The 16,213-nt window shown below is 38.4% G+C and overlaps 1 protein-coding gene across 2 annotated transcripts in view; it reads left to right on the top strand.

The window, feature by feature from the left end:
* Positions 1-16,213, top strand: part of Exoc4 (exocyst complex component 4) — a 711,678-nt gene that overhangs the window by 178,206 nt on the left and 517,259 nt on the right. For both annotated transcript variants that reach the window (XM_034519115.2, XM_076913572.1), the window contains exons 8-9: positions 4,707-4,852; positions 8,106-8,194. In XM_034519115.2, coding sequence (XP_034375006.1) covers positions 4,707-4,852; positions 8,106-8,194 — 235 coding nt within the window. The remainder of the gene's footprint in view (positions 1-4,706; positions 4,853-8,105; positions 8,195-16,213) is intronic.

The raw sequence follows: 16,213 nt of genomic DNA, 5'->3' as shown, positions 1-16,213 counted from the left end.
CATGTTAATAACAAGCCTACAAATTTCATATTTAGTTTTAGAAAACTCTGAATGCATAACTACAAACTTCCCATAGATAATGTGTTAAATAAGTAAGATTAAATGGTAAGTGGGGAGTTCATTCACAGTGATGTTATTAGTATTTCAGGAATTTATCAATTCCAGAATTTTGTCGCTTCATTACATCATGGAATTTCTAGCTAACACAGTGGCAACTGCTAATCCAAGACTACAGTAGCAGGTCTGCTTGCCTTCACTTCAATTTCTCTATTCTTTAATGCTGTATACATCCTTACTTTGTCAAGAGAGCCATTCAGCATTCTAGGTCCTCAAACATACGTTAAATTGTGGTCTCATTTGAAGATATATAGATTTCAACATTCTTTCCAACTGTGTCTTTGTGTTTCTTCTCTTCATTTTGACACATCAAAGTCTTACAAGTTCAATGTAAAACACTCATAAACTTTGGCATCTTGAACTCTAAATCAATAATTTTAATTGTTTTTGCTATTTAAAATATAAAGAAAATTAGTGCCTGAAATAGGAGGGGATCCAGAGCCTGAGGAATGTGGGATTAGCTTGTATAAATTTTCTTGGATGGATATATTGTATTTTAAATGTAATGATTTTTGTTCCAGAGTTTTGGTTTTATATGGCATTGGTAAAATGGAATTTTGAACGTACACATATGTGCTTAAAATATGTATTTGCAGTTTGGAAGATACCCTGCATTACTTATCAAGATATAGAATAATCATGAAATTATGTAACTTTATTATTTTATTTTAGTTTGATGCTTGGGGTTGAACACATCCTATCAGTGCTCTGTGCTCCATGCTCTGTGCTGCTAGTTACATGTCACTCCCAGGCGCCTGATGCTTGTGTCAAGATTTTAATTTAGAAGACTTTACTTACCCAATCCAGTCACATTTTCAGCAGTTTATGAATTTATAAACATTTATAGTTCTTTTTTGAGATATTTAAAGCTGTACCTTTCCTAATTTTTTAACTAAGGAAAATGTAACTTGATTACAAGAAAGTATTTTTAGTTAGTCATAAATGGGGTTGGAAACAGAGTCAAACACGATGTAGCAAATTAGTGCCACAGCCATTTTGCCTATGGTCTTGATCATGTCTTTCCCTTTTGGGTTTTACTTGTTTTACAGATTTGTGTATTTTTTTTTAATATTTATTTTATATATGTGAGTACACTGTCTCTGTCTTCAGACACACCAGAAGAGGGCATCGGATCCCATTACAGATCGTTGTGAGCTACCATGTGGTTGCTGGGAAATTGAACTCAGGACCTCTGGAAGAGCACTCAGTGCTCTTAACTGCTGAGCCGTCTCTCCAGCTTCACAGATTTGTATATTGAGGACTAATTTAGATATTGGATTTGCTTTACTTTCTAGGCTGTCTTCAGTTTGCATATAGCAGCCTATGTGTTAAAGATTTAATCACATTTCATACCTTAATTTAATATATAAGAAATGGTGTTTGTTGCATGACTGACTCTATAATAGAAATAAATAAATATAATGTTATAACTAACATATAAATTATGAGCTTACAGTAATAGGGAATTTTTGGTAACTACTTAGCAATGTGGAAAATGTTGCTTTTGGGGTTCAGAGAAGGGAACAGCTGGCTGAGAAAGAGAGTGTGTCCTGCAAAAGAGTTGCTGAAGGGAAAATACTGGCACTATTCTTCGGAGGATTTATTTATTAGTGGTATGGATGATCTATTCTAGGATTGCAAAGATGATAAGGCATTATATATGAAATAATTGCAGTAGGTAGACTTGACTGGAGTATTGGCTTCACATTGCTGGGGGAAATGCAGTACAATTCAAAGGAAATATATTTTGAACCCAGAAGGATCTAATGTTTGGAAGTACTGGAATAGTTAGGGAAGCCAAGACTTTTTGAGGAAAACTATATGAAAGAACTAACTTGTTAGAGGGGACAGGAATGGCTATACATATAAAGAGGTAACAAAGTCATTGTCAATGAGGACACATTAGAATGTATCAAAAGACAGTGCTTTGGTGCAAGAATTGTGTTTGTAGATATATCAGTTGGGACTGGGCATCATCACACAGTCTCTAGTTCTCTACATTTGATCAGTTAAGGTTTTTTCTAATGATCTCTATCTGTTTCAAAGAGAAATTTCTGTGATGAGAGGTTATAACTAGACTAATTGTGGGAAAAAGAATAAATATTAAGCATGTTGTTAGGGATCATACTGGTTTAGTAAGGTAGTTGTTATAGGTTCTCTTTCGAGATTCATTATTTCACTAGCCTTGGGTAGTTGGTTAGGTTCCATTACTAGCCCCAAGATCATACATACATACATACATGTATGCATACATACATGTATGCATACATACATACATGCATACATATGATATGCATAAATATATAATACATATATAGCTTACATTATATAGCAAATTGTGTTTATGGATTCAGGAATATATATCATATTCAAATTCATATAGAGAACAAGGAAGGGGACACCTAGTAACTGTTAGGGGAGAAAAGGGAAAGTTGAAAATGATTTGATTATATTATAATTAAAAATTAATAAAGCAGTCCTACATTAGGAGGTAAGTGAGGATAAAAAATGTGTTAAAATAAGATGTCAATTGAATGAAGAGCTGCTTGTATCTGAAAGCAATTTAAGTTTTAGCAAATTTGATTTTTACTATTGAAATGTGAGTAAAGTTAAGTCAAGCATACACTTACACATATGGGAATATAATTTGTAAGAGACATCAGCAGTAAACCATATCATGGCAAAGAAAACAGTAGATGTGAAGGATACTTTTAGAACTTAGGAACCTAAAGACAAAAAGGAATTAAAGATTACAGATAGCACATAATGACCCAAGGTAAGTTTTGTTGAGAAGATGGAAGTACAATCTGTTTAAAGATAGTGATAAACTGATGGAGTAAGTAGCCGACAAACAGAGCTGCGAGGCAATAATTCAGGGATGTTACTGATGTGGGGAAGGAACACTGATCGTAAGATACTGGGTTTGGGAATGATGTTAGTTATGTCCTGCTTGGTCAGTGATTTATTGTGCAAGGCCAGCTGTTCAGTCCTGCGACATTAAGCAATGCCTTACAATTGCTTGTAATCTCTGTTGTACTGGTGTTAAGTCCCAACACTCGACACTGAATTAGTAAAGACCTTTCTATGCTGTATCACTTTGACATTAGTTTTGAGTTTTCGAGGTTTCCTTTGGTCATTTATACTTGAGTTTCTCTCTAGCAGCTCTCGGCCCACAGCTTGATCAAGGTCCTCTGTTGAGCTGTACATGTAGTTTCAGATCAGTGTCTCCCTCATCCTAGATAGTTGAGTGATACTGAGCAGAGATGATGTTTGTCACTGTATTGTTTTATGCACTTGGTGGATAGTACTCCAACAGCAGTCCCATAAATATGTAAAGCATTTCCCCACTCTGTTACAATATTTTATGTTTTTCCTGTACAACTTTTATTAAAAGGAAGCTGTTCATACTTCTAGTGCTGTCTTAAAGAGAGTTTGAATGTACAGCTTTGTGGAACATCCTGGCCCTGAACAGGGTTGGGAGTCACTCAGACCAGGTTGAAATTGGGCCATTTGCAGTTTTAAGACCTGATACTAATTCTACATTTTCAAGTACAAAATATAGTGAGAAATTCAGACTTCATAGATTTGAGACTCAAAAGAAAGCTAATGTTTAAAAAAAAACCTTCTGATGTTTAAATACTGAGTAGTACATTTGCTTGTGGCAGAGGCTTAGTCACCCTCCAACTTACTAAGTAATGCTCATAGACTTCAGAAGTGCATTTTCAATGAGGATGATACTCAAAACAGTTAATGTTCAATGAGTGAGCAAATAATCAGATGAGACCTTGTCTCTCTGAGAGCGTTTCCTTGACTCATAGGTAGGCTTTTTTTTTTAATGATATAAACAAGTTTAACTGCATTATTGTTATTAGATATGCTTAGGAACTATTGTGCTTTCTGTTCCAGATTTCTATTTTTTCATGGATGTGTTTAGAATTCTGATAAATACGCTTCATCCTAGCACAGGCTGCAATCCTTGTGGCTCTGTAGTGAGTTGATCTTATAAGGCGTACCTTTTGGAAGTCGCTTCTTTTTTTTTTTTCCATCATTTCAAGGTAAATAGCAGTTTTATTAAGCCATTGCAGGTTAGGAATACCTTATTCAGCCCCACTTCCTAGGCCTTCCTTGATAGGCTTGCTGCCGTGCTTATATATAGTGCTGGCAGAATCAAGGGTCACAGCATGGACCCTGCCATTAGTCCACCTGGGACTACTTTGCTCCTGAACCTCTCTGAACCCACAACGTACCACATCTAAACAGATTAATGCTTTGCCTAGAGCACAGTAAGTGCTCAGTAAATATTAGGCCATTGCTGCTAATGCTGTACTTTGGAATAATAAGGATTACATGCTAAGTGAAGAAGAATGTTGACGAATTCACTCAGCATGCTACCTGGCATGTTCCAATGCCTATAAACTCCTGCTCCTTCTGAATTGCTAACAGGGATATTATTTTATGGCCGTAATAAAGCTTTTCTTATATCTTTGTGTAGAAGAATGAATATCTAGGTTAATATATTCTGAAAGTCTGGGATGAGGTTTTAGAATATATTTGTACAATAAATTCAACTCCTCATTGTGATCGTACAGATGCTGTTGACAGAGTATTTGGATATGAAGAACACACGTACTGCATCCGAGCCATCAGCTCAACTAAGCTATGCCAGTACTGGACGAGAGTTTGCAGCCTTTTTTGCCAAGAAGAAACCACAAAGGCCAAAGAATTCTCTTTTCAAGTATGTATCACAGTGTGGAGTGCTAGCAAGTTGTGATGAGCCAGCTCTGAGGGGGTGGGGCCTTCTCCACCATTCACAGCCACACATTTACTAGCTGAAACTGCCTTGGAGCAATTTGTCTCCTGTTGCCTTCTGTCAGGTAAAGTGGCTGTTTTGGAATGGCTGTCGGACTATCTATAATTCTGAGTACATTTTAAAAGCTCATTTCTGGGAATTTTATACAAAATCAAGAAAAGTGAAACTTCCCAGGTATTTCTGGAGAATTTTATATGAAATTAAAGGAAATGAAATATGTTATCCTTGAAAAAGCCCCAAGTGCCAAAAAAGAACCTCTGTTTTGAATATAGGAACAATCCAAAAATTAAAAATTTTTTTTTCTTAATTACCATCTTAGTGAACTCTACCAAGCCATGTGCTCAGGATGTGGATTTCTTGGTGACAGTTAAGAGTTTATAAGTTAAGTCTGATGTTATCTTTCACCCTGAAATCCAGTTCCCATCTCCAGCTGGTTGAGGGTAAAAAGTCTTAACGTCACTGACAAATCACAGTAGCCTGCAGAGACGGGTTCCCCCCCCCCACCTCCCCACAGAAATGCTCAAACAAGGATATTAAAAGAACACAGCAACTACACTTACCAAGGGTCTGTGTGTTCATGGTCTTTGAGCTTAACAATACCCAATTTGAATGATGATCTTCAGAAGCCACCATATAATTTTATTTGCAAAAAGGAAAAAAATTAAAAGAAATAAGCATGTTGTCTATTTTTTCATATTTTTACTTAGATTTTAAACTTGAAATTTGTTTATTCTTTGAACTTGATTATAAATTATATTTTTATAGCAGTATAACTTCAAAAGCCTCAAGAACATATATGTGTGTATGTACATACACACACACACACACATGCGCGCACACTTCAGTGCTGTTCTCTCTTCAGGCTTGCACTCCTGTTTTGTGTGCAGGCACACTGTTGTCCCTTTCTTCTGTCCCTCAGTTTCTCTCTCTCCTTCCCTCCCTAGTTCTTTCTCCTTTAAAAGCTACACTTACCATTTGCCCTATGTACTTGTTCTTTCTGTGATAAATACTAAGACCAAAAGCACACTGGGGAGGAAGGGGCATATTTGGCTTAGATTTCCAGATTAGACCATTATTGAGGAACTCAGGGCAGGAGCTGTCTGTGAAGGACCAGGATAACACTGCTTACTTATTTGCTCTCTCCCTCTCTGGGCTTTTCAGACAACTTTTTAATACAGTGCAGGTCTCCTTGCCTGAGCCTGTTGACACCCACCGTGGGCTAGGCCCTTCTACACCAGTTAGCACTAAAAACAGATGGCCATCTGATCAAGGCTGTTCTTTCTTGATGTTCTCTTTTTTCAGGTTGTGTCACGTTGACAACAAGAACTAAGCAATATTACCTTCTAAACTCCTGCAGAAAGCAGGCTTCAGGGTTTTCACATATCATGCTCTCAGCCATCACTGTCTTTGCCCCAGACCATGCACACATGTCCAGTCATTCAGTTTTGGCTAAATTGTGTGATAGGGGTGGGTGTGGGGAGTGGGGGAGGGGCAGCCCCTAATTGTTAGAAATTAAAAATGTTAAATAATTCTTAAAAAATTTATTATTATTGAGGAGAAATAAAACTCATTATTGTCCCAGATTTGGTCAGTTAAACAGATCTGCTCACTTTTAACTTGGTTCTACAGTTAATGAGCCATTCAGGCCTGAGTAGGTCTTATGTCTGAGCTTGCCTCAGTGGCTTTGGCTGTCAAATAAGGAGGTGAGACTAAAGAATCTCTCATGCCTCTTTTGCTATAAAATTATCTCAGTGTATGACTTGTTGCAAACATAAAGAAAATTCATGAATAGCAAACCTATCAAGTCATAAAGGACTCAGATTGTGAAGAGCTATAATCTGTTTCCATCGAATCTGCGAAGGACTTTATTACCCTCTTTAATTGCCCTTAGCCAAGGTTAATTGTGTTTAAGTTCTCTCTTATTGTACAACATTTACTTCTTTATTCTCTGCTTGAGAGTTTGTTTTTTCCTTTGCTCTCTCTGATCAATAGCTGTCAGCATGCTTTTTGGAGGTCAGCGGCTTCTTCTCTGCACTTGACTGGCAGGTGGCACTTTTGAAGTACTGCGCACTTTGCCTTCCTTCCGGCTCTTTGGTGCCTCTTAGTTCTTGGTGGGGTGCGGAAAGCCGATCAAGTAACTGGAGTATTTCCTTCACAGGCTGATACTCATCTTGGTATTCATTCCCCTTGTCAAGGACTGGATAAAAGGGACATGATTAAGAGAATGATGCTCCTTTCTTGTTGCTGCCAGTCACTGAGTCCACGGACTCTGTTGCTTTTTCCCCATGTTGTTGACCCTTTAGAGGAAAAATTCTTAGAAGGATTCCTTCTTTTGCCAGCTTCTTATCCTGGCTTTGAAAATCTCAGTTATGAAATGGAATCTGTTACTCATCAAAGGATTTGCTATTTGATATAGTCATAATTTTACTTGTTTTTTTATACTTGTAAGGTATACAAGTATAAAAATCAGTCTTTATGACTGATTTGTTTTGTCTTCCTTGTTTTAGCTTTTAGAGACCCATTCTTTATCACTTGTCTGTTCCATATTTCTGACCTTTGTAAACAGTTCCTAGAGCATACTTAAATGGTGCTCTAGGGCAGGCTAAAAACTAGCAGCCATTTGGAAACAGTCTTTTTAGAACATTTACATAGAGACCAATGATGCCTTGCTTCTTTGATATCACTGGTCTTTTCTAGAATCCTCTGTGCATTAATCTTTTAATTCAGCAATTCAGGAAGAAAACTGCTCTGAAGAACCATATGTCTGCTGAGGCAGTGGCTAGGCAGTGATGGGTGTTGATTTGGGTGACAGCATAAATAGAATGACTTTGTAGGATACTCTTGTTGCTGTAGATGTGGTCATGCTCTAAGATGATGATGACGACATTGGCAGTGATGATCTGAAGGTAACTGGACGTGGAGGAGCTCAGAATTATTCTCGGTGAAATGGATGATGAGGAAAAGATCCAAATACTCCTGCAGAGGAACTCTAGCAGGGATGTTATCCATAACGCAGGGTTTGGGCAGCTGTCTCTGGGCTTTTCCTGGTATAGCCATAATGTCATAACTGTGATATACCAGGGAATGTTATACAGAATAGACTAGAATTTTTTTTAGGAGCATAGAGATGGATGGCACTGTGTGGCCTAATCGTGTGGTACTGTGTGCTGCATTTTAGGTTTGAATCATCCTCCCATGCCATCAGTATGAGCGCCTATCTCCGAGAACAGAGAAGGGAGCTCTACAGTCGGAGTGGAGAACTTCAAGGTAAGTCATTGGACTTCTCTAGACAAGTCAGTTTCTGGAGGACAGTCTGCAATGTGTATAGCATGTGAGTTTGCGTTCTACATTCACAAAGTTCTTTTAGACAACAAATTCTAGTGAATTGGTAGTCCTTTTCCATTATCATCTTACCATTTCCCAACATGTGCCATCAAGCTTCTAAAACTAATATTAAAACTGAAGAATGCCTTGCGGTGGAGGTGGGAATTCTAAGCAGATGTATTGAAAACAGCCTGAGTCCAGGCACATTTAAAGAAAATGTTAGTCTTATGTTGGCCACTATGGTTGTCCTTTTGTTTATTATTTTTGAAGTCTTCTGGAATATGGCAGGTGGAAAAGGGGAAGCTCAGCCTCTGTCATGAAAAGAGTTCACAGATGCTTCTGGATAGTGTGGTTTAAGCTTGCGATCTGATCCATAGGATACTTGAAACCCACTTGTGGTCACAAGTTTTAATTTGCAGAGGAAATTACTTTGAAAATAAATTACACTATATATAAAAAGATTTGAGGCAACATCATTACCTTTTGTGACAACAATAAAAATAGATACTATCTTAGGGTTTCTGTTGCTATGACTTTCTTCACCTCGACAAAGACAACTCTTAGGAAGGAAAACGTTTAATTGGGGATAGCTTGCATGTTCAGAGTTTTAGTCTGTTATCATCATGGCAGGAAGCACGGAGTTGCACACATAGACATGGTGCTGCAGAGGGAGCTGAGAGTTTTATACCTGGATCAGCAGGCAGAGAGAGCGGGGAGGGAGGGAGGAAGGGAGGGAAAGAGTGAAGGGGGAACATCAACACAGAGAGACAGGCAGACAGAGAGACAGACAGAGGGACTGCGTATGAAACCTCAAAGCCCAGTCCCGAGTGATACACTTCCTCGTAGGAGACCTCACATACTCCACGAGGCTACACTTCCTAATTCCTGTCAAGTAGTACCCCTCCCTAACGACCTAATTCAAGTATCAAATATATGAGCATATTGGGGCCATTCCTATTCAAACTGCCATACTAGCCATTGTAAAATATGAAATATGAAGAAAGGTTTGTGAGGGTTTCCTAAGCATTATTAGGTGTTAGAAGAAATTGAAGTAAAATACAAAGAAATTTAAGATAGAGATTTAAGGTCCAGGTAACAAAGCTAGATGTGTGCACATGCCTATATGCACAGTCAGTCCACTTCTCCGTGCATTCTTTATGAAGTTGCATCTATGTTGAACATGTTTGTGGCTCTTTCTGTCATAGCCTAAATACTTTAATAGAGCAACTATTGCTATAGCATTTATATTATATTAGTCATTATATTTCAAGTAGCAAGAGTGAATGTAAGTTATGTGTATATTCTATATTACTTTATGTAAGAAATTTTTGAACATCTTTAAGTATTACTTTTCATGTGGGATGAGTATGCACATACTCTATACAGATATCTCAATAACAACATGGGGACATACATATTAATAACTTAGTAGATCATATATGTAGAATTGCTAGAGGAGTTCAGAGAACAGAGTGATTATTTTAGAACTATGCTTTTACAGTCCTTCATGCACTGGGGTGTTTTGCTGTGACTGGCCTACACAGTTTCTTAGTTGGTTAGACTCACAGTTTCTCCTTAGAACACTGTGAAGTAACTAGCTAGCCTTTCTGGGTTTTAAGACTGTTTCCTAGTCATCCCATCTCCACCTTTATTACCACTCTATTAACATGTAATGTTTTTCAAGAATCTTTGCTGTACTCTCTCATATCTCATTATAGTAATTGTCTCAAAGGGCATACTAGCCAGAAGTAAAAGGCTCACAACATATTCTGAGCATTAGAATGAGATTGGCATCACAACATTTGTCTATTTGCTATCAAGGTACTGTGCATCCTGATCTGCTTCTTGGAGAAATATAGGGTAGAAATGGCCGCTTCTGTCAGGCATGGAGTGGAGCACAGTGCTGACCCCAGCTCTAGAAGGTCGCTGCTTCCTAGGAGAAGGGGAGAAAAGGGGATATACTGAGACATGTGGAATGGAGTGGCAGTAGTAGTGACATGGGTTCATAGGGTTGGGATCCCGTGTAAGGTGCCCCTTTGGGACACTCATGTTATTGAGGGCTAGTGGAGCATTTTTCCTACTGTTCTGTTTTGTTTGATTTGGTTTGTATGTATGTGTGTATTTACTTAATACTTTAAGTTTGCCTCTATTATTTTCCTGCATCTGCCTTATATTAAATCCTTTTTAACACTTACAAGATCCTCCCATAAAGTTAATTCCTGATCATTTCATTCTTTAAAAAAAACCAAATGAATATTTAAAAGTGCAGTTGTAGGTTGACTCTCTAATTGAGTAGTAATTATAGAGTGTGTGCAGGATCTCTGTCCTTAGCATAGACTCTTCTAACATCACCCTGCACCCCAGCAGAAGTGCTCACTTAGCACTTCTAGGTAAATCAGCTCTTAGATGTAATCAGTGCGGGAGCAGTGTCTCTGTCCTTCACTCAGGTCCAAGTTATTAGTGACTAGTGCCACATGCTGCTTCTGAGCCAGTAAGAATAATAATAACTCCGTGGTGGAGCGCCGTGGAGTAACTTTTCAGTTCCCCTCTGTAGTCCATGATCTCTTGAAAGACAGCATAGCTGGCAATTGAGAGCCATTTCTGAGCCTACAAAGCCTACATCCAAAATCTAGCTCTCACCACTAACAGATCAGCAACAGGTAAATTATTCTTTCTCTTTGCCTTTGTTTTTTTTTTTTGTTGTTTTGTTTTGTTTTGTTTTTGTTGTTTGTTTGTTTGTTTCCTCAATGGTGATCCTTTGAAGATGTTGTGAGAATTTGGCTTTAATCAGTGCAGAAGGCAGTATTGGAATGTTAATGGAATGTTGTCCTTCTCTGCTGGAATGTTCTTTCTGGTACTGTGACTCTGAATCAGCCTCTCTCTCAATCTTTTTCTCTGTGTGTGTCCTGTCTTCTCTTTCTCCATCTCAGTCTCTCAGTCTCTCAGTCTCTCAGTCTCTCTCTCTCTCTCTCTCTCTCTCTCTCTCTCTCTCTCTCTCTCTCTCTCTCTCACACACACACACACACACACACACACACACACACACACACACACATTGTTTTTCCTCTGCCCCCTTTCTTATGCTAAGCCTAAGACTTCTGAGGTAAACTAATTTGTTACTTATTCATTCTAGTGAGCTCCCTTGCTTTTCTCTCCACTCCCCACTCCCCACTCCTCTCTCTGTTTCATACACATATACACTCTTGGATTTTGGCCTTGCTGTTTGGTGTTTTACTGCCATGTGTTTCTTTTTTGTTCTCTTTGTGAATATGCCCCATAGTGCACTATGCACCAGCGTTTACCTGGCCGAGTTTATGACAAAGTGGTTAGCACAACATGTGACATGCTCTTAATTTTGCTGCTTCTTACAGTGTTTGTTAGGGCAAATGTGCCCTAAACAGGCTTCCAGTAAGAGAATGAGTGAGGATAGTTAAGGTGTGAAATAGGATAGGAATTGCCTTAGTGGAGGAGGAACCCCAACAGGAGGTGTGGAGGCCAACTGCCTTTTTCTTTCCAAGGTTTCCATGCCTTTCCAAGTTTAAGGAGGAAGGATCATGTATGAGTTTTTGTCCATTGTAGTTTTCTTACCTATAAGCATTATTTAGTAGAAAAGTTGTTCTTGAGTTGCCAACCCAAGTGGAAAACTGCTGTACATAAGTGCTGTACATAAGTAAGTTAAAAAATAGGAACTGGAAGAATCACTATAACAGTCTCATCCTTCACAACGTTCACTGAAATGCTGGACTCTACCAGAAGTCTGCTCTACTGAGTGTGTTCAGCATCCTTTCAAGAATGACTTCGGTTACAAGAGATAAAAGGTTGTTAGCAAATGAGTTATGTTGATAATAGCCATTAAAAGAAACTGTAGTGTATTGACACCTCATGTGCTTGGGGAGCAATGGATCAGCTGACCAGCTTTTGTGAAGGTTTGAGGGTGTTTGGTTCAGGAGCCAACGTTTCTCTGATGAGTGCTTTTAACATTTCAGAGAGAAAAAAGAAATCACACGTGTTCTCTATTTTAAAATGATGGTTTCTTTTCAGTTATTCATTAATATGATTGTTCCAAGGACCACATCTCACTCTTGAAAAAGCCTAATTGAGTAGTTCATCTAGATCCTAAGAGACTGGCCAAGATTTCTGTGTCTTCTTTTAAGGCCACCTGGCTGTAGGCTTCTCCTCCCAGTGGTTTGGTTCATGGGGTCAGCTTTTCCTTCTGTTTCTGGGGTGCAGCAAAGAAATCCATCATAATGACCATCAAAGTGACATTAAAAACCTCAAGTTTTACAAAGTTAAGTTCCTGCCAGCATGTGATTTATCATGCAATTAAAAATGTTGCTTAGTCTACCAGTGCACTAAGGGGAAAATGAATTTAAAAATGAGATTTCTTTGGTACTATCAGCCCATCTCAGTTGGCTCTTACTATTATGATACAGATGGTTCATTATATAGTCTGCCGTTGGCAGTCAGGACTGAGGAGGTGGGGGTGCTACTTCAAAGTGTGTGGGATAACAGGTGGAAATCTAACTTGTGTATGTGTCTATTAATCACTGGCTTCCTGTTGTCCTGAGCCTCTCTACTGCTTCATTGTACTGCTTAGACAGAAAGCATTGTTGTAGGCAAAGATGAACCTTAGTTTTAATGAACATTTAGCTTAACTTAAATATAGTTTCTCTATTTTAATGTGTAAATGTGTGGAATAATATAATTGATGAATATATTCACTTGTGAGAGTTGAGAAAATCAAAATACTGCTACTCATGAACAAACAGCTCTTAGTTTAATCACTTCAACTGTGCCTCAGTTTTCTGACATAACAAATAAAGTTCTCGAATTCTGGCTGCTCAAGCAGGTGTTAGGACTATTAAGTTAGAAGTTTGTACTTTGGGAAAAATTAGACCGACTATCCATTTAAATTAAAGCAATGCATTGAGGGTTGTTTCTGCTGTATGACTCTTGAGTTCTCAACTACTGTCCACTCAGCTGTCACCCTCCAGGTCACAGTGATGTCCATGATGGCAGACTCCTGTGTTTGCTCTTCTGTATCTGTTGTACTTGTACTTTCTGTTGCTACTCGCTCTTTTGGCTCCTCATGCTTTTGTGAGGATTATCCAGAACATGTTCTCTCAGTGTTTGGTCCTGGGATTTCTAAGCTGCTCACTCTGTAACTCTCCCCAGTCACCATTGGTCCAGACAAGGCTTTGCTTGGTGCCTAGGAACAGTAGATCACTGTGTCTGTTCTCCTGCCCAGACTGCACTACTGTTTCCTGATCTCTTGCTTCTTGCCCCTCATCCTGTAATTGTTTCACACAACACTAAAACGTTTCTGTCATAATACTCTTTTTTGGCATGTCTTGTTTACTTGTTAACTTGCTAATCTATACCTCCTTCCACCCAGAGTACAAATCATATTATTTATTGTTACAGTGGAGTTGCCCATATATAAATGTTGTCCAGAATAAAGTTTGGAATAAATTAGGTTCTTTAAAATATAGGATGAGAACTTGTGACATGGAACATATATTTAGCATATGCAAGCATGCACAATTTTGAGTGTGTGTATGCTCTTAATATCTGCCTGCAGATATATACACATTACAGTAAAGAAAGTCTTTTTCTGTTTCCTGGCTTGTAGGCATACATAGACCTATTTGAGAAATTCTAATAATAGGATTAATAAACCAGAATTAGAATCCTGTGCTTTATCTTTCCTCAGTTTTCAAGATAGTAAGACTCATGTATGGGTGGACTTTATTAGTGGCAATTGATTCAGGGAGAAATGTTTATTCTGTTTTGATTACAGTTTTTTTTTTTTTTTTCTCCCTGTCTTAAGGCTACTTAGCTTTCTGTATATACTCAGGGATCTTACCTTTGGAGTGCCACCAGCTCTTTTCCTATCAATTTGATGAGTGTCGTTTCTATAGCCCTGACATTAAAAGACTCTATAAGCTCCAACTACTGGAGAACTACCTTTGCTAAGCAGCTCTCCTTCCCATAGGAAATATGGAAGTATTGGCATCAGGGGAAACTGGGCTCTTTGACTGACCCAAACTTCCTGAGTTTTTCTTCTGACGGACTTTTGATGACTAGAATTGTGACTATATAATGACACTGTATGTAATTAATGTCCTTGTAGGTACTTTGCCCTCAAGTAAGACAGCATTTGATATCTATTAACTATGGGGTGATGATCCTTTTTAGAAAAGTACTTATAATGGCAATCTCTGACTTATAATGGCAAACTGCTCTGTAGCGCGAAGCATTTAACAAGGTATCATTCATGTGCACATTTTCAGGGATATTTGGGATGGAGTGAGGTATGGTATTTAGTGCAGTGACTTTATACTCCCACTGCACATTTGTTCTGCGTTCTTAAACACAAGATGCATTTGTAGAACTTCATATCCTGAAATTTGATTAGGAAATTTTTTGTAGTCTTTTAATTTTTAATTAATGACTTTGCTAATAACTAACAATAATCAGAGTACATGAAAAAAGTTCTTTTTTTGAAAATTACATATAGTTATTTCAAAATCACTTTAATCTTTTATATTATCTATTCTGTTTTAGCTGTTAATATACTGTAAAAATGTATTCTCTTTTGTGTCTTTATATCCTTGCTTATAAAACGAATGATGTTAACTTACTTATGGTAAGATTTGTCAAATAATGAACTTATAATAGAGTTTGTATGAATGTTAATTTCTTCATCTGTTTCTAAGACGTAGTCAGTTATAAATAGACTTTTCTCATGTTATGGACAGACTTAAGGCACTAATGAAATCATTTAGGAAATAAAAACTTTTTATTTCAAATTTTTATTAGGTTTACCTAATGTTTTACCTTCTTTATGTAATAGAGAAATTTATTTTGTTTAAAAATGTTTGGCAGATTTAAATTTAGTTTACAAATATCAATAGTTTTTTTCTTGAAAGACTCTGGGTTTATATGGTTTCCTGTTTACACAATATTGGTTGGGGATGGTGTTCACTGTTGGTGAATCATATGAAAGAGGCTAGAATTCATAAGAATATGTATCTAGAAGGTAAAACACAGCTGAATGAGAAGTTTGGTTTCTTTAAAAACACAGAAATATTGTAAGGATGTATTATTTGTTTATTTACATCCCAAATGCTGCCCCTATCCACATCCCCCTCTCAGAGTCCCTCCTCCCTCACCTTCTCCTCTGAGAGGGTGTGACCCCCTGTGGATCCCCCCCCCCCCACCTTGGTAGATCAAGTCTCTGCCAAATTAGGCACATTCTCTCTCACTGAGACCAGCCAAGGCAGTCATGGAGACTGAGCTGCACATCTGTTCCATATGTGCCAGAGGCCTCAGTCCAGCCCGTGGATGCTCTTTGGTTGGTGGCTCAGTTTCAGCGCTCCCAGGGATTCAGGTTAGTTGACTCTGTGGGTCTTCCCATGGGGTTTCCTTCCCCTTCAGGTCCTTCAGTTTTTCCTCCAACTCTTCTATTAAGAGTCCCCCCCGACCTCCATTCAGTGTTTGGCTGTGGGTATCTGTTTCAGTCTGCTGCTGGGTAGAGCCTTTCAAAGGACAGTTTTACTAGGCTCCTGTCTGCAAATATAACAGAGTATCATTGATGTCAGGGACTGGTAGCTGCCCATGGGATGGGGTTCAAGTTGGGGTGGTTATTGGTTGGCCATTTCTTCATCTTTGTTCCTGCATTTTTTTTAGACAGGACAGATTTTGGGTCTAAAGTTTTGTGGGTGGGTTGGTATTCTTATCCTTCTGCTGGGGGTCCTGCCTGGCTATAGGAGGTGGCCTCTTCCAGCTCCATGTCTGCATTGTTAGACATCTTACCTAAGGTCACCCACATTGACTCCTGGGAGCCCTCTCCCATCCCAGGTCTTTGGGACTTCCCAGACTTTCCACCTACTCCTCCACCCTGACAGCTGCAGATTTCCATTCATTCTCTGGACCCTCCTCTTACCTGATTCTGCCCCA

This window comes from Arvicanthis niloticus, chromosome 15, assembly GCF_011762505.2.
Source record: "Arvicanthis niloticus isolate mArvNil1 chromosome 15, mArvNil1.pat.X, whole genome shotgun sequence".
Classification (NCBI taxonomy): Eukaryota; Metazoa; Chordata; class Mammalia; order Rodentia; family Muridae; genus Arvicanthis; species Arvicanthis niloticus.
This window is presented reverse-complemented; position numbering and strand designations above follow the sequence as displayed.